Below are 19,740 nucleotides of genomic sequence, written 5' to 3' on the forward strand. Positions count from 1 at the left end.
TAACATCAGGAACGAGACCGTGACAAGTTAACATCAAGATGACGTCAAGGGGAGTGAGCCTGGGACGCCAGGTCTCATCGCTGAACCCTCTGGAGGTGTAGTGGGCTCATCAGTGAAACACTAAGGATGGAGGGCGCCCACTTGAAAACCCTGCGATGTCATTATCCCCACTCACAGCAGGTCTCAAGGTACGTGCTAACATTTAGGGATTGTATCACCTAGTCCTAAACAGAACTGAACTTAGTCTGTTCACACCAGTGTTGGGCAAGTTGCTGAAAATTAGTAATTAGTTAGTTACTTTCACAAGAAAGTGAAAATATTAAACAATAAAAAAAATGATTTATGAAAATCTGGCACTCATACAAATGTAGTTGATGACCCCTGTTATACAGTAGGTCCTACTGTACTTATCTATTCTACTTCTCTACCATAGATCATACTTCTCTACCATGATCACTATAGATCATACTTCTCTACCATGATCACTATAGATCATACTTCTCCACCATGATCATCACTATAGATCATACTTAAGTCAGCCCTGGCCCTGTGAGACTGGAACTCTGTTACTGTCTGTCTGTCTGTCTGTCTGTCTGTTACTGTCTGTCTGCCTCTGTCTGTCTCTGTCCACCTCTCTTTATTGGTTTCTTTAATTATTCTCTCGCTCTCCCTCTCTCTCTGTTGCTCTGTCTCTTATGCTGCCAACTGATGTGTGTAAAGTATGTATGTAAGTATGTATGTATCAGAGGAGGCTCATCCATTGGGGGAGGACAGTCCTCTTCAGTTTTTGGAGAGAAGAGAGGGATTAAAATATAAATATATGCATTTATTTATAATTAATATTTAATATTATCTCAGTTTTGTTCATACATCAGGTTTTCCCTATGGATAAAAACCCATTGTTGAAATTCTAAAGCTCCAACAGTGACATCTATAACATGCAGCTGGAGCTTCCATAGATAGCTAGCCTCCTTTAGGGCGGGTTCTTTTATATTAAATCAATGTAATGCAATTTTTTCATGCTAATTTGTGATTGTCCAAAACGCTGAAAAATTACCGCAAGGGAGGACAGTCCTCCGGCCCTGTCTGAACAGGATTGAGATATTGACATTTTGTTAGTCCAATCACATTCCAGATTCCAGATTTACCACAGTGAAGGCCGATTGAGTCGGCGTTGATGTCTGTGTTTCTCTTCCCTGTGCCATTGGAGACTTTTTGTGTGTTCGTAGCTCCATAATATAATACATCTGAAAGTATTATGGGACATATTATACATCAAACTGTTCGTCTATTTGTCTTGATTCTAGCCATCTAAATATCTAAGCTGACATAAATACTTTTTGAGCTAGAGCCGTCTGAACACAACAGTTCCACTGGCAGGCTATAGCCGGTAACGTGAGCTACGGGGGCTACGAGGTGCACGTCAGGCTACGGCATAGGCAGGCGCGCAGATTGGCTGGAGGCGCAAACTGTCGGCAACTCGTCCAAAACATGTCTAGAGACTGGGTTGCAACACCGGAAATGCACTGAACAGCCTGGCTCCTGCTTGCGTGAGAATTGATCGCTTTGTGTTGCTTATTCCTCATCTATGTTCTGATAATTGTAGGCTTTAGCAACATAAGAGTGGCAACCCAAATGAGCTAATCCCATAGTTGTACCATTGCTAGCTAGCCATGAGCGAACTATTGGATACTGCATTTGATGTGCAACGTATTCCATTGTCCATTTGTTAAATCTATTTGCCAACAAACTGTTTGAGAGCCAGCCATGGATGTATTAATAGAGCCAGCAGACCTCAGTGTCCCCTAATCAAAAACTTTTTTCATATATCACCTAACCTCTCCAGCACCTCACCAATATCAATTATTTTCTCTCTTTAGAGAAGAGTACAATCCATTACAATAACTATTGCTTACAATGTTTTGTTGTTTTGTAATATTTTATCATGAATATGATAAATAAATGCTGCATTAGTTAAATAAAGTGTTATTCAGTTTCATATGCTAAAATTGACTGTAATGCCGCGTTCCAGGCAACTCGTAACCCGTGTTTTTCCAACCTTATACATGTGAAAATGCACTGGAATGGCAGTCAAACCTGTAACTTCCCACCCGTGAACTCGTACCAGATCGATGTACTCCCAGTTGGCTTTTTGACGTCACACAGCCCTCTAAACAAGATGGCAGCCCACATGGGTACGGCGACAAAGATAACTTGAGGGCAACGTAAGTAAATTTGTACGTTGTAATTAAAATAATACAAACGATTATTCACTACAATCTGCTATGTGTATGTAATGATGCCCAAATATGTTGATGACAAGAGATAACTAGTGCTAGCTAGCGCTAGCTAGCTAACGTTAAGGTAAACCTGAACTTGACCATGCAAACGGCGAAATCTCGATGATATCAATAAATAAAACTAGAAAGTACATTTCCTGGAGAAAATGTGAGGTGGGCTAGCTGCTGCAGCTGTATGTAACAGCTACTGCTAGTACTACTACGGACCGGGCAATCTCCACGCACCCACTGTGCGTCTCTAGCCCACTCAGAGGCTGAATTGTGGAGTCCATGGCGTGGACAGTGGCGTGGTGGCGAGACTCCGCCCCCTCAGGTCAGAGCTGGTAAGGGACAGTGTACCCCTCTCCGGGCCACCTACCTGACTCCATCGGTGAAGACTGTGTCTCTAGCCCACTCAGGGGCTGAGTTGTGGGGCCCGTGGCGTGGATAGCTGGTTAAGCTCCGCCCCCTTGGGTCACAGCTAGTCGGGGACAGTACAGTGACCTCCGGGCAATTTCCATGCAACCACCATTGAAGACTGTGTGTCTCTAGCCCACTCAGGGGCTGAAAAGTGGGTTCTGTGGCGTGAATATTGGCGTGGTGGGGAGGCTCCGCCCCTTTTGGTCATAGCCAGTCAGGGATGTAGTACTCCTCTCCGGGCTACCCACCGGCCCCCACCAGTGAAGATCATGTGTCTCTATTCCACTTTGGCTGAGTTCTGTGCTACCACATTAGTTATAAAAGGGTGCCTGTACCTTTAAGAGAGGCTGCACATGCACACAAATTCAAAAAAAGCAACAGCTGCCACCACTCTAATCCCAACTGACACTCTGATATTAGACATGGTCCACTTCAGACAGCTCTATCGCGAAAACTATAAATGTAACAACTTATATATTGACACCATAGGAATCCTGAGAACTTGCAGAACATTTCTATGTATAATATGTCTGTATAGCTTAAACACTGTAAGCATGGCGACAAGTTAGAAAAAGGTTAAAAATGCAAAATTAGCAGCTCAAAAGTTAGTGCGGCACCATGTTTCAATGTGGAGCGCAGTTGCCGAACAAATCGCCATACATCAAAAACGGTAAGTCACAGCTTAGATACTTACATTGTACGAATCAGCACAGTTTTGTGAACATTTTGATATATAATATGTGTGTGAGCTCTCAAAATTTTAGGAGTGCCAGCAGTTTACAAAATGTGTGAATATTTTCAGAGCAACTGCTGCCACCACTCTAAAAACATAAAGTTTCTGAACATTTCAAGCAGTTTCAGTTTCAATGGGACAAAAAATAGTTTTAAAAGTTAAATTTCTAAAAAACTATAAAAAATCTGAATGGATCCGTTAAAGAGCTAAACATTATGAACATTTTAAAGTTTGAATGAAGTTTCTAGCACAAAATATGAAGAAGTGGAGACAAAAACTGGAGAGAATAATAAGAAAGAAAGAAAGAAAGAAAGAAAGAAAGAAAGAAAGAAAGAAAGAAAGAAAGAAAGAAAGAAAGAAAGAAAGAAAGAAAGAAAGAAAGAAAAAGAAATAGTGGGAATATCATAACTTAATTATGTAACGTTTAGCTTGCCAGCTCGGACAGGTAGCCAGATCTCAAGCTTTTGCCATATTGGCTTGTTTACATTTATCCAGAATTCCATGCACTCAGACAGTTTGCCTGGAAAGCTATGAAGTCGTGAGTCGCGACTTGAAGTCATAACTTACAGGCTCAAAATCCTATCTGGAACGCGGCATAAATCCACATTTTAAAGCTGATATTTCAAATAATAACTGACTGAGGGAAAGTGCCCCCCGGCGCCCATGGGCGGTTCGCCTCTCTTCCTCCTGTCCTCCTCAGTTTTTTGAGTCACCAGCCACCACTCGTATGTATGCATGCATGCACACTGCTCAAAGAAATTAACGGAACATGATCTCGATGAACGAAATATTCAAGTTGAAAATCTTTATTGAGTACATTGAGCGCCGATTTGTACACCCGTAGACGCAACAGCCAGACATCTTGATGGTATATAAAATACTAGTCTTCCTCACAATCTTCGCGGTGCTAGGCAGAGCACTATCCACTCGGCCACCGCTGACCTGGGAAATCTGTGGAGTCTTTTTGTTTTGATGTTCTGGGACCACTGCCTCTTGTGGTAGCAACATAGAACTGCAGGTCAACAACAGACTGCAGGTCAACAAAGGGGAGGGACATTCGCTCTTCTAGGTGCGCTGGCTTACAGCCAACGCACAAAAAACATACAAACGTACAGCATGAGTAGAGTATAGAATAGAATATGTACATACATACTGTACGTCCAGTCTGTATAAATAGATATGTCCAGGAATCTATATGTCTAGTAATACACATATATACTGTACATACATACATGCACACCTCCACAACACTCAGGAGCGCTCAGGCTTTAGATTCTGATTGCCGCAGGCACAAATTATTATTATTATTATTAATATTATTATTATTAGATTTATTTTATTTTCATATTTTATATTTGTCATTAATCCTACTAATCCTGTGTGGGATGAAAGTGCTCTCCATCTGCCACAGCTCATCATAGAGGGCATGGGAGGGATTGTCCAGAATAGACATGTGTGCGTGTATGTGTGCATGTGTGTGTGTGCGTGCGTGCATGTTTGTTGTTATGGAGCTAATTGTAATGATTACCCGGACACCGATCTGATGGGTCCTGTGAATTAAATGAGCGGTGACAGAGAGACAGAGAGAGAGAGAGCCTTGATTGATGTTGCTGCTTTGGGAGCCTATGAACACCATGAGCCATCGGATAAACTGGTTTGTCCGGCTTGTCTCCCATTAACACCATGTTAAAAAACATACATAGTTGGATGTGCAAGATTTGTTTTGCAATGCATCTACAGTATAGTACATACGTTTTTTGTTGTTTTTTGTATTAAACATTTTATTTAACCTTGATTTCAGTGAGATGAGATTAAAAATAATATTTTTCTATATTTTTTATATTTTTCAATACAGACCTGCCAAGACAAGCAGCCCACAGTTGTCAGTTACTGTGTCAATCTGTGTGTGACTGACTGACCCCTTAACGCTTCCCCTGTCAGGTATCGCTCTGGAGTAGATGTGTATGACTGACTGGTCCCTTAACGCTTCCCCTGTCAGATATCGCACTGGAGTAGGTATGTGTGACTGACTGGTCCCTTAACGCTTCCCCTGTCAGATATCGCACTGGAGTAGGTATGTGTGACTGACTGGTCCCTTAACGCTTCCCCTGTCAGGTATCGCACTGGAGTAGGTATGTGTGACTGACTGGTCCCTTAACGCCTCCCCTGTCAGGTATCACTCTGGAGAAGGTGTGTGTGACTGACTGGTCCCTTAACGTTTCCTCTGTCAGGTATCACTCTGGAGAAGGTGTTCGACTACAGCGAGTACTGGGAGGTTGCTCGTGGTCTCTACGCACCCTTTGACTGCACGGCCACCATGAAGTCTGGCAACGCAGACGTGTACGAGAACGAGATCCCTGGAGGCCAGTACACCAACCTGCACTTCCAGGCTCACAGTATGGGCCTGGGTCACAAGTTCAAGGAGGTGAAAAAGGCCTACACCGAGGCCAACAAGCTGCTGGGTGACCTCATCAAGGTGAGACGACCACTTAGCGCAATGTCAGCCCTTTGACTACTTCTGATGTACAGTAGCAACATATCTGTGTGTGTCATGTAATTGTTCTCTGATGTTTGATCTGGTAATTAAACGTCCTCTCATATTTGGAGAATTAACGTCTTGTTTAGTTTCTGAATTAATTTCTCCACTTATTGTTATACCCTCATCATCCTTCCGAGAGAGGCTGTCTTAACTGTGAGTGTATTTCTCCATTCTGCCTACAAAACAACCTAAAACGGAAGAGAAATCAGTTTGAGGAGAGTGGCGCTGCTAATCTGGCTGCTTTCCTCGGCCTGAAGTCAGATCATCCGAGGAGCCTTGAGCAAAGCTTATCAATTGTATCTTCTTGCGTTCCTGTCTCGCCTTGCTGGTTTTCATTTCCTAGAGTGTAATTAAATGATCAGCGATAGCTGACTTTCTGTTCTTCTCCTCCTGTTTCCTCTTGTTGTCTAATATTGTCCATATCACGGACACTGAATCGGTCAGAGTGCCTGTTCGATAGAGGACATGCTTACTCTGTTTTCATTATGTTTCTCTATTCTGTTCTCTCTCTCTCTCTCTCTCTCTCCATTCTGCCTCTTTCTTGTCACGTCTTCTCACTGTACCTGCTGTGAGCTGAATGTGAAAATAACTAATCTCTGAAACAACCCCGGATTTCTCCCTCCGCTCCCAACTCTGCCACGGCCCTGCCCATTTCCACGGCAGATTTGCCATTTCGAGCGGCATGGAACAACAGTTGAGTGCTGTGAGTGAAGGGAGTCTCCCTCTGCTGCCCCCAGGTGACTCCCTCCTCCAAGATCGTGGGCGACCTGGCCCAGTTCATGGTGCAGAACTCCCTGACGCGGGCGGAGGTGGAGGAGCGTGCGGACGAGCTGTCCTTCCCCCTCTCTGTGGTGGAGTTCCTGCAGGGACACATCGGCATCCCTCACGGTGGCTTCCCGGAGCCCTTTAGGTCCAAGGTAACACACACACACACACACACAGATTTGAATAATTTATCTATGTCCACATAAATAGAAATACAAAGGATATTAACACTCAAAATGCTCTCAGACATTATGAGTTAGTCAGTTACATAAGTGCCTGGGGCCTCATTTATAAACGTTGCGTAGAATCCACGTAACTAAGTTTGCTTAGCTAAGTAAGTACGAAAATATACGCACAAAAAATCTCTGATTTATAAAACGCTGCGTATCACAACCCATGTTCACTTAGGACACGCCAACGCCAGCTGCCCTTTATAAATCACAATCAACACTTAACTTGGCGCACGTGAACGCGCATTCTGATCACACCCCAATTAACGCCCACAATTGCTGATAAATGGTCAGTGATACACCCCTAATACATATACAACGACAATGGAGCCGAGTGCAAAAGGCAGAAAGAGAAAGAGACATTTTACTGAGTGCGAGGTGGAGGTATTGGTCAATGAGGTAGAGACGCCGCAAAAGGATCTTTTCAGAACGATGATTTCACATGTGCACGACTGATAAGAGCACCTGTTAGGCCTGAGTGGTACCATTTAGATCATAATGAATTATCTATCATGCAGGCTATATTATATACTGATAATCATTATAAGTCTATAGTGTTGTTGCATGGGTAATGGGGTTTGGATCTATATTGCACATAGCCTAATGCTTCACAGGGTGGCCCATGAATAAAAGGCCTAACTTATCAACGTATAAACGGGTCAATTAACAATGACATCCATAACAATGCAAACATGTAGGCCTATGACTACTTAAGGCAAGTATCCCCAATTTAACTGTACGACAGATCTGAGGGTTCTTTGCAGCAGCCAATTTGTGTATTTTCTGGGATATCATGCATTTCACATACTTTCTCAAAACATTCTGTATGCCTATAGAAGCTGCGTGTTCGAATGGATGTTGCGGGATAGCCAAGCACATATTAGAACATCTGTGCCAAGTCCCGGCATATCCAAGGCCCCGTGCGTCATGACCTACTATAATCCAGCTATATCAGTGCCTGTATTGAGGTCTGGTAAATATATGGGGTCCATGGATGAGTTTCATCTGATTCTATAAAGCGTAATTATAGCTACACACATGACGATTCGGCAAATCTAACTTGCTCCCTTGTGTTCTTACAACTTGGAGACGCATCACCTCCATGCGCTGTTTTGCGCACAACTCATTCTACCAAAGCGGCATGTGAGCATTGGGATGACATGCGTTTTTAGGCCCACATTCCTCGCATGCCTGCTAAATGACAATCATATGGCAATATGAGGATATATGATGATGTACAATATAGCCTAATGTAGCCTACAGTTGCCTCAAGTAGGACATTTCCATTCACCGTTGCTCAACATCATTGTAATTGCGGCTTGCCTCAGTGGTCATTCGGGTTTACATAAAAGCCTAATCAAATATAGGCTATAAATACATAAATACATTAACGAATGAATAGGTGGATAATTAAACATACGAATAATTAACTAAATAAATGATTAACTAAATTAATATACTTCAACGCCGAATGCAACATTTGTTTGGTGCGGTATAGGCCTTATTATAGTTGTAGGCCATCAACATACGGAATCATTACTATGATAAGCCTAGGCTCGTGTCGTGTTGTGTTATCAACGTAATGTGGCTTTTATTCATAGGCTACTGCCTGTGATGCTTCACTGGATAGCCTATAAATGAATAGGCCTACAACATAACATTATATTATGACACAAATGAGTCCATTCACAGACACATCCAAAGCAATGCAGACATTATTTAGTGATTTGGCTACGGTGGCGATTGATTCCGTTTAAACTGTGTGACACATTGGAGGGTTTCTTGCAGCGACCGATGTATTTATTATTCAATATGTCATGCGTTTCGCAGACTTTCCCGAGTTTCATCCCTCTGCCATCGGAGTCGCGTTTTCCCCTTTCTCCAGAAACGTGCTTATCATAGTTACGGGAGGGTCGGAGTGTGCGTAGAGTTACGCACTCCTTCCGCCAACTTATCGTTAAGCTCGTTTTTTATAAATACCGAAAGTTGCGTAGAAAGTTGCTCAGCATGGGTTACGCACGGTGTTGTACTTACGCAACGTTTATAAATGAGGCCCCTGGTTGGCAATCACATTGTTACAGTACACACTAATCTGAGTACCCAGAAGCTCTCACTGTGGCTGGAAGACTGGGAAGATGGATTTTGTGCACGAAGGATGATTGGCCCGCGCAGATAGTGGGCTGTGTGGGGAGGCTGATTTGGCCTCTGATTGGTCACCGACCACAGCTCTGGCACATACAGTGTGATTTAGGCTACTTGGACATTCTTCCTCCGTTAACATGGAGTTGGCAAGCTACAATTTTCTTCTTTTTTAGGCTAGATGAGTTTTTCATTTAGTCCCGACTATACTCTCCCGATGAAATATGTTCAAATGCAGCTGGAAAAATGGATTTGAAAGGTAGGCGCTGGCTTCTCCCTGTTCTATTCCAGACTAAGTACACACAGGATGACAGTGACAGGTCAAAAGGACACAGTATCGTAGAAAACAGCGCCTCCTCCATATTGAGTTGCTCCCAATAATGGCTGAAACTGAGAAGTACCTTACTAACTGCTTGACCCTTCTCTTAGGGACACACACACATACAGTACACACCCATGCATTCCCAGCAGGTCGAAGGTTCAGTTCCCCAGACAGTTTTGCCTTTTCATCTCGCAGTGATATTGGAAATTCCATTTGCTCCTTTTAGCATGCTATGGATGCTTTCAATTCGACAGCCGGGAATTGCAATCTGCATCTCTCAAAGTGCAGCTTTTAGTAATCAATAGCTTGGCCTTGTGGGAGTGGGTATTGAGTGTCTGTGCAGAAACCTGTTACAGCCATCCATAATGGCAGGACCTGTATTCCAAAATACAGTATTGTCATCGCAATGTGCAATGGTCACATCGCAGAATGTACAATATATATAAATATATATTTTAGGACATGCAATGTCAAGTAAGGAAAATAAACTCAAAGCTAGCTAGTCACGCTACAACTTTTTTTGCTACTTGATACAAAAGGAATACGTGTACAGTTCTCATTTTCCAAGAGAAGTTCTTCTTCTTCGTCATTTGGGTTAGTTGGTGCGGTCCTCTCCCCCCAGGCTCGGGGTTGAAGGGCTATCCTTTTACCACCCCGAGCCTGGGTGAGGAGGTCACCCAGGCTATATATCCGGGCACACCTCCAGGAGCCACTTCACCGTTTCGTCATCCACGACCATCAGGCCATGCATCCCGTTGGGTGTCCGATATATCGGACAGTCCTGGATGACGTGGTCTACGGTTTGTTCCTCGGCGCCACACTCGCACGCCACACAGGATGCCAAGCCCCATCTGTGCAGTGATAAGCAGAAGCGTCGGACGCTGGTCTGGAGATGGTCAAGCCTCACCCACGCCGGCCTGCATCCCGGTAGGGGAAGGACCAGCGGCCGTGATGAAAACACAGAGTCTGGAGGTGTTCGCCTCCCACTCCGCACACCAGGTGTAGTCCGCCCATCCTGCCTCACTGATGTTAAGATCTCTGCATTACATGTGCGGCAGGCACTAAAGGGTGTCTCGACTTGAGACGCCGGGGGGGCTCCACTGTTACAGCGAGCCTGTCGTGGAGCAGGTAATTTTGAACTTGTATTGCACTACTGTGCACCGGAGAACGGATTACACGATTTGAATTCAAAATATATGGTAAATAGACACAAAAGAATCCCTGAGAGACTTGACTCATATTTAATTTGTTTTGGGGTGCGCTTTGGGTGTTTGGGGGTGTTTTTTTGGACAGGCTAACATGACTTCAATGTGTTGCACTAGCATTAGCCACCAGATGAAATTGGAACGACCCAAAGCTATCTACAGCATGGAATTCTCCATCAGTCAAAAAACATAGGTCAAAAATGAGGCCCTAGTTCAAAAATTCTAGAATACACCTTTAAGAACGGTGTCCCCCAGGGATCTGTCCTGGTCCCCTCCTTTATGACATCTCCACTAGATGTCAGATTTTCCCGGATGTAGCCAATTTTAATTCCCGGGAATATTCTGACCTCTTCCCGGGTCATCCCGGGATTTCCCGTAGAAATTGGAAGTGCTTTTTAAAATTGGATTTATGCTATGTAGACAAATAAATGCAACATAATAGTGATAGTGTATAATAATGTATCACATTAAACGTTTTATTTATAAAAATCAACATGTGAAAACGAAAAAGAGCTCAAATTCGCTATAAATAAAAGTAGGCTATGTGAAAAAAAAATCCCTTGTGCTTACATTGTAGGCTACACTAGGCCTAAGCCTAAACATTTAAATAAACCAAATTCCTATCCAATCTCGATTAGGCTATTTCACTTTCCTCTGTTTGATAAAGTGGGACTTGAGGAAGCAAAGAGCATTGATGGAGCGGTCGCTCAGCCGGTTTCTAAGCTTAGTGACGAACTGTCCGCACACTGAGACGGCTCACTCGGCTTCTACAAACGTTGGCTGAATAGTGCCAAGAGCCGCGTAGAGAAGCTGCAGATTTTTGGGGCGCACTTGTGTTGCCTTGAAGAGCGCATATTCCTTTGACAGGATATTCTGCAGCCAGGTCATTCCCACACTTCTCCTTTGGCTCGGGACTTTTCATGCACACATCGATTGCTTGCTGCAGTTCAGCCTGTAGGCTTAGGGTGGTTTGACTCTGTTCGGTTGATTTCCGTTCCCTGATCTGGTGGTGGTTGGACAAAAAGTCGCTCGAACAGACTGAGTGCCGTCTTCAGTAGCATAGATCTGGAGGGCATAGCGAAGAGCTCATCTCCGGGGTTGACTATAACCGGGTTGTGGAGATACCTAGAATAGGCTATATAACGCGCTATCATGATATTTATTAACCTGTATTCATAAGCAGGCTATTGGTAGGCTATTATTGTTGTAATTGTATTATTAGATCATGGTTAATATGCTACAGCAATTATATTATATAATGGTGTGAAATGTATTCTTTTCTTTTTAGGTAAGTGGGTAAATGAGCTATGTTTATTTAAAAAAAAAAAAAAAAGTTATGCGCGCAGATTCGAAGAAAAAGAAGCACCGGTTAATGAAAGGAACAGCCCCCTCCTACCTCCAGGCCATGGTCAAACCCTACACCCCCTCCCGACCGCTACACTCTGCTACCTGCGGTCGATCGACACGGTCATGGCTCTTCTCTGTCCTGGCCCCGCAGTGGTGGAATGAACGGCCCACTGATGTCAGGACAGTAGAGTCGCTGCCCATCTTTCGTCGCAGGCTGTATTGTATTGTATTGTATTGCACTGTACTTTAGATTGCTATTCTTGCACTTTGCCTTCAGCACTAGATGATGCTCTTAATCACTTGTTTTGGAAAGAAGATGCACTTGTGAGTTCTGGCAAGTAGTAGTACATTGGTTTTTCCTACGTTAAATGCAATTATTGTTAGTCGCTTTGGATAAAAGCGTCTGCTAAATGACTGTAATGTAATGTAATGTAGGTGTAGAGGCTGGAGACATCTAGTGTCACGAGGATAGACTGTAGGTAATTGAATGGCCTTGATATCGATCTACCGGTCTATCTTCGTCCCCACCCTCACCTATGTTCATGAAGGATGGGTCATGACCGAAAGAACAAGATCACGGATAAAAGCGGCCGAAATGAATTTTCTCTGGAGGGTGGCTGGGGTCTCCCTGAGAGAAGTTCAGTCATCCGGTAGAGACTTGGAGTAGAGCCGCTGCTCCTTTGCGTCGAAAGGAGCCAGTTGAGGTGGTTCGGGCATCTAGTAAGGATGCCTCCTGGGCGTCTCCCTAGGAAGGTGTTCCAGGCGTGTCCGGCTGGGAGGAGGCCATGGGGTAGACCCAGGACCAGGTGGCGGGACTACATCTTCGCACTGGTCTGGGAGCAGCTAAAGATTCCCTAGGCAGAGCTGGTTGATGCTGCTAGGGAAAGGGATGTCTGGGGCCCCCTGCTGGAACTGCTGCCTCCGCGATCCGACCCCGGATAAGCGGATGACGATGGATGGATGGATAGATGGATTTTGTGAATAAGTCTGTGTTACCTTCCTTCATGTGAGTTACCTTCCTTCATGACCAGAACATCCAAAAAGCTAATACTGGTACAACTTGATTCAAGAGTGAAACTCAAATGCTCATTAACACAGACAATATCTATGAAAATCCTCAAGTGTTTCCCAATAAAGGTTGGGGTTGGGACACGATCTGACCTATAAGGCAAGGGGTAAAGGTCGGAGTGAAAGGACTCCCACCCGGGAGGATCCTGATCCTGTCCCAACCCCAACCCTTATTCTAACCCCAACCCACACTAGGGACTGGAAGAAGGACACCAAAATCAACCTGCCAATCTCCACTGCACAAGTAGAATAGCGGTGAAAGCATTGACCTCCCACCCGGGAGATCGGGGTTCAAGGCCCTGGTGGGAATGACTTTATGGGACTATACCCCAAACCTCCACATGTTCCTCCTTCCACTCCAATCTTTTTATCCCTTACCTTTGTCCAGAAACAGAAGTTGAACCAATTGCAGCAAAATAGCTAGCGTTACAGGAATCATCAGTGTAACTGCTTTAGCCACTGACCGCTACTATTAATGTTATGGAAACTGCTGCTAGTTGTTGTGAGCTCATGAGCTAACTGTCTATCTCACTCGCTTATTGTGCAGGATTAGCATTGGAAGCATTGGAACTGATGTGTCCAGGCGACAAGACCTATCTTAATTTATCAGACATTATTTCATGTAATTTCAATTCACAGCTATTTCAGTGGCATGACTAGCTTCCGTTCTACAAGTCCTGAACAGAAACACGCACATCAGCCAGGCTGGACCTGGCCTGGTTAAACTTTGACCCCACTATGGACACACCCACTTCCTTTTACCCTTGTATATATATATATGGTATATATACACCCTGCCCCCTCACATGTTCAGTATTGCACCTGAAGAAGGCCATTTTGGCCAAAACGTTGTGCCCTATTTATTAAAACTCACCATGGGAGCTACATACAGTGTGCGGACATTCTCTCTGTATTAAGGTTATTCATTTTTGTCGAGCACCTGTCGCACTTTGTTTGATGTGCGTGCATTTCTCTGCTGCTACTATAACAATTTATTCAGACATGCAGGCTCTGCATGCACAGCATACCACCATCACAATCATTCGTCATTATTCAGTCATCTGGTGAAAATTAATGTATTTTTTCATATCGCACTATATACAGTATCACAGAAAAAAAGAATATTGCAACGTCCGTTTTTTCCAGTATCGTCTGTATGATCCCTGGAGGTCCAACAGTATTTTATACAGTATCATATGAGATTTTCAGAAATGGTATTGTTTTGCCATCTCTTTAAGAAATCCCCAATTGCTCAGAGGAATTTCCTCCAGAACATCAATTGTTTTCTAGGACTGGATTTGTGCGTTACATCACCAGCACACAATGCAGGTTTTTGCTTTGTTTTACATCAGACACATGGTGGCACTTATGTTGTCTATTTTGCAGATCAGTTAAAAATAAATAGGCCATCTGCTCAGCATACATCATGTATAACAACGGAGCGGTGCAGCCATTATTACCAAGCAGCAATTTCTCATTTCCGTCCAGAGATGTGCGGCATTATCTGTTCATTATCAGGCTGCTGTTTGCTGGGGAGCTTCAAACACTTGCTATAGCCTCTGTTATTTTTAACATATTGTCAAGGGCCTGCTTTGATGTGAGAATCCCAGTCTGTCTGAACTGTTTAATGTCTAATTACAGACGGTCTAGCCCGCTATGCTATTCACGTCTGACCTCCCTGACCTCTGACCTCCGCTGCCAGGTGCTGAAGTCGCTGCCGCGTGTGGAGGGCCGCCCGGGCGCCTCGCTGCCCCCCATGGACTTCGAAGCCCTGGAGAAGCAGCTGCGAGAAGCGCACGGTGATGACATCACTCCCGAGGACGTGATGTCAGCAGCCATGTACCCCAAGGTCTTCCAGGAGTTCAAGGAATTCACCACCACCTTCGGGCCCGTGGACTGCCTGAACACCCGCCTGTTCCTCGACGGGCCCAAAATCGCAGAGGAATTTGAGGTCTCTCTCCACCTCTACATATTACCAGTTTATTACAATATATTATACCAAAAAAAGGTGTTGTGTTGTTTATTGCAGTTATCATTTTTTTCTTGTTTGCTCCTCCCTCTCTTCTCTGCCTGTGGTCAGGTGGAGCTGGAGCGAGGGAAGATCCTGCACATCAAGGCCTTGGCTCTGGGAGATCTGAACAAGGCTGGTCAGAGGGAGGTGTTCTTTGAGCTGAACGGGCAGCTGAGGTCCGTCCTGGTCAGGGATACGGTGGCCATGAAGGTAAATGTAGCACACCAGTCGAGCAATCTCGCCCTGTACTAGATTACAGGCCTCCTCTGCACTGCTCTTGAAATTACGTGTTTGCTCTTGGCACGTAGCAAAGACACCATGTGCCACAGGCTGTTGTGAGATCTAGCCCAGGTGGTGAGAGTGTTAGCAAGCCTAAGACTATCTAAATGACCTTGTTGTTCTAGTCGCAAACGCTAAATCTCTCTGCTGTATTCCCCAGGCCAGTACCTATAAAATATCACTGGCTTGCTTTTATATACAGAAACTGATAATGGGAAAACTGGGCTACCGTTTTCATAGCAAGTTTAGCTCAAATGTCGCTTTGTCCTCAATGAAACCGATCTATACACACCAACATTTAACCGATCCGTGCAGTAGTAAGCTAGCTCCTTTTTCCTCTGTGCGCCTTTATAATGAAGGTCTATGGGCCTCTGCTAAAAACTATGATAAACATGCATTTTCAAGGCAGGAAGCACCAGGAAGCCCCTTACCGGTCTCAGTAGAATGTTGCCTTGTGAAATGAATCGCCATCCCCATGTGTTGACGTGTTAGGCATGGCTAGGAGGATGTAAACAATCGTCTAGCTTTACCACGTGCGGCGGAGGTTTACAGTGCGAAAGGTATGGTGTAGTGCTTTCAGCTAAATGGTTCTGGCTCAAATGGAGCTTTTGTTTCAATATTCGGCTTGAGAATGCGATATATTTCACATGACAGCATAATGACACCGGTAAGATCACACACTGCGCTTCCTGCCTTGAAAATGCATGTTTATCATAGTTTTTAGCAGAGGCCCATAGACCTCCATTATAAAGGGGGTGCACGCACAGAGGAAAAAGGAGCTAGCTTACTACTGCACAGATCGGTTAAATGTTGGTGTGTACGGATCGGTTTCATTGAGGACAAAGCGACATTTGAGCTAAACTTGCTATGACGGCAGCGTTCCCCTTTAAGATGGGTCTTGTCACCTGGACACATCAGTTTCAATGTTTCCAATGCTAACTAATGTACAGTAGCCTCTAGTAGCTCCGGTCTCCATGTCCAGGCCTCTGGTCTAGCTGACACGGCAACTCCACCAGATGTCTGTCCAGTAACACTGTGAATCATGATAACACGTAACACTGATAAGTTACGTCCAGCCTATCCACATTAGGTTGCTATCTGCAGCGCACAGTAAGATTGATGACCACAGAAGATGTTCAACCCCTCAAGGTCCAACCTGTAACCCTTCTTCCTCTCTGCCCTTCGCCCGCCAGGAGATGCACTTCCACCCCAAGGCCCTGAAGGACGTGCGTGGCCAGGTGGGGGCGCCCATGCCAGGGAAGGTGGTGGAGGTGAGGGTGAAGCAGGGCCAGCAGGTGGAGAAGGGGCAGCCTCTCTGCGTCCTCAGCGCCATGAAGATGGAGACGGTGGTTAACTCTCCCCTCTCCGGCACCGTGGCCAAGATCTACGTCACCACGGACAGCAGCCTGGAGGGAGACGACCTCATCCTGGAGATCACGGAGTAGGAGAGGAAATATGAGGGCTGGAGGAACAACCCACCCAAGCACTACCCCAGCCCTTAACCAAACACCAACATCACTAGAATTAGTCTAACTCTGCAGAGAAGAGGGAGGCAACGGGAGAGAAAGATCTATTTTTGAAATTATGTGATGCTATTATAATGTTAATTAACTTAAGTGTTAATTAACGTACTTATAGTAAGTGCTAAGATGATTTTGGCTATGTTGAAACTAATGTCTGAGAGATTTCCTGATCATTGCACTTGTATGACGTCTAATCTACTGTCACTTTAAGAGAGAGAATAACAATCATTCATCATCTTAGTTTCCTTAACGTTTCCAAAGTGTTAATTTTACTAATTTGTGCACTTGCCTGAAGTGTTCAATTGCAGTGGCTATGTCAATTTCTTGAAAACCATTTATGCAAAGGAAGAAGTGATGGATGAGCAATTGACATTCAGGTACAATGTTATGTAATGAAGTCTTAATCTTGTTTTACCATGGTATTTACTTGCACAGATCAGACCATACAATCATCCCAGAAGCAGATTAGAAATAGTTTCTTAAAAATGTTAATAGAGAATTGCATGCACTTTATCTTGCAGCCTCCTCCCTTCATCCTCCATATTGTTACTGGCAGAGATGTTCTTTTCTCAATACTGTCATTCGTCTTGCCTAACCTGCTTGAAAATGTATGATCATGATCTCCCATAGATTTTCTTTGTGTCTAGAGGCTCTTATGTAGTACTGCAGAACATTACTTAATCGACCAACGCCCTCCTTTTAGACAAAAAAGAGATATTTTGGACCAACTGCCTTGTACATAAATGCTTATACTGTACTTGAGACTCCATCTATTCTGCCCTCTGGATGTGAACATATATTAATCTTGAATTAATCTGGTTTAAATGGAAATATTGTTGTGAAGGTGGTAGTTGAATGTTCTGTGGTATGTGGTAGTAGATCACTAAGGGGCCTTAGTTATTGTTAGTAGAATACAAGTTTACTGTTCAACGTTCCTGACCATCAATTTTTTCTTACCTTTCTTCATGTGATTTGGTTGTCTTTTGTGGTGGTGTTGTTCTTGCCCCCCATGAAGTGTGACCCTCCATCTAAGAAGATCTAAATGTATCATAAAATCATCTCGGGCCATTTTTTCAGTGCAGCTCAAGAAATGTGTGATGAAAGTTTACTGCTGTATCTGGCATGACTGTACATTCTGGTGCAGAGTCTAGTCAATACTTCACTGGTGTTGGTATTATTTTGTTCTAGTTCTACAATGGCTGTCATGGTAACCACCTAGCGTGTTGATGATCATAAGCACACAGCAAAATGGGGAAGGTCATTGATTGATGTTGGATTTTGATACATCTAGAGAATCAAGTAGTGAAACAAATTATTTGAAATCTGAAAATGTTTTTCACCACACTACTACTACTAAACTGATTTTTCACTGTGATCTCCCCTAGAATGTAAAAAAAAAAAAAAAAAAAGTATCAACCAGTCATGACCAGTTTGTCTCATAATTGTAAGTGCAATAGACCTACAGTAAACCTAGAAATATTAAGTAGATAGATGACAAGCTTTCTAGTGACTGCATAGAATATTCAACGGAAGAAATTGATTTGAGATGCGGAGGATAAGACAGAAGAATGTTGGTGAGATAAGTGGGCAAATGAGATGGAAGCTGCAACATTGAGATTAGATTAATTATAGCAATGGCATATGTATACTTTTATGTACTTAAATGTCATGTTGGGGGTCGGAAATTGTCTTTGTTCATCTTTTGAGAGACGTAGGCCTGTTTTTGACATGTTTTAATAACATCAGTTTTAAGATATGCAAATAGTAGCCTAATTAACCATAATCTCATGTTCTTTATAATGTGACAAACAGAAAATAATAAAGAAGTATATGGTAATAGATTTGTTTAGCCCTTTGTTTTGATAATTTTGTGGGCAATGATGCATAGCTCCTTCCAAACAGAGCAGTTTATCAGTTTATTAAAAAACCATATGTAACATTGCAACAGTTGAAGTAATATCTACAGTATGATTGAATACTGTAGTTTGGTTTAAAATACAGAGGACCAGTCCTTGCGCCCCCCTCTGTTGGAAACAATAGCCTACAGTACTAAATACTGATCCTCCTAACTAAACCATGTGACCTAGTCTGGTCTGTGTCTGTCCTTACCTGGCATGGCTATCATGTTTCCAAGGCTGACACTTCACCTCAATATTGAGAGTTTATCAGTTATGCCTCATTTCAGATTTCCCCCTGCAACTCGTACTTGTAATCTCACATTCAGCAGCATACTATTATGACATTACTGCAGTGATGGATGACGGACCTCGGCGCTCGTTTGTAGGAGAAATGGGGGCGTGATGTTTGTGGGCGTTGATTGATGGCTCCGTGTGCATCGGAATATCTGAGGGTGCTGAATGTGGCGATGTGATGGTTGATGTGCAGCGACAGGGGGCAGAGGGGTATGCAGGATGTAGCAGGAAAAATGACTTCGCAGGAGAAATTAGAAGCCTTATTACTCACTTTTGTAAGTTTGTAAATTTCATGCTTAATAAGAGCCTACATGTTTCAAATTCAGCAAAGGAAAAACAAACGTTAAGGCAGTGACTAGTGTGATCCTGTTGTGACTAATTTATTTGATGATAGGGCCTAATCACCTGGCCTACTAGGACTAATTGTGCTAGATGCCAACACATGTGACTCATGCTCGGCCAGGGACTCTAGCCTACAACAGACAGAGGCTGCGTTTGTGGCCGGCCCAGAATGTGATGCAGCTCGGCTTGGCATAGGGGTTCCTGGAGTTCTGTAGCCTGGCTGTACGATCGCGAACTTGTGAACAAAATGAATACCACATAAGAGCAAATATAACCTGCTCCGCTATAATGAAACTGTTAAAACTAAGATGCCTGGATAAATAAATATTTTTTCGAAACGATATAT

The 19,740-nt window shown here is 43.7% G+C and overlaps 1 protein-coding gene across 1 annotated transcript in view; it reads left to right on the top strand.

The window, feature by feature from the left end:
• pcxa (pyruvate carboxylase a) overlaps positions 1–18,359 on the top strand; it is a 79,438-nt gene extending 61,079 nt beyond the window's left edge. The window contains exons 17-21 of the mRNA XM_084450034.1: positions 5,664–5,908; positions 6,709–6,888; positions 14,750–14,998; positions 15,128–15,268; positions 16,531–18,359. Of these exons, the coding sequence (XP_084306160.1) occupies positions 5,664–5,908; positions 6,709–6,888; positions 14,750–14,998; positions 15,128–15,268; positions 16,531–16,782 (1,067 nt within the window). The 3' untranslated portion in view covers positions 16,783–18,359. The remainder of the gene's footprint in view (positions 1–5,663; positions 5,909–6,708; positions 6,889–14,749; positions 14,999–15,127; positions 15,269–16,530) is intronic.
• Positions 18,360–19,740: the final 1,381 nt, after the last annotated feature.

This window comes from Borostomias antarcticus (assembly GCF_949987555.1).
Source record: "Borostomias antarcticus genome assembly, chromosome: 15".
Lineage (NCBI taxonomy): Eukaryota > Metazoa > Chordata > Actinopteri > Stomiiformes > Stomiidae > Borostomias > Borostomias antarcticus.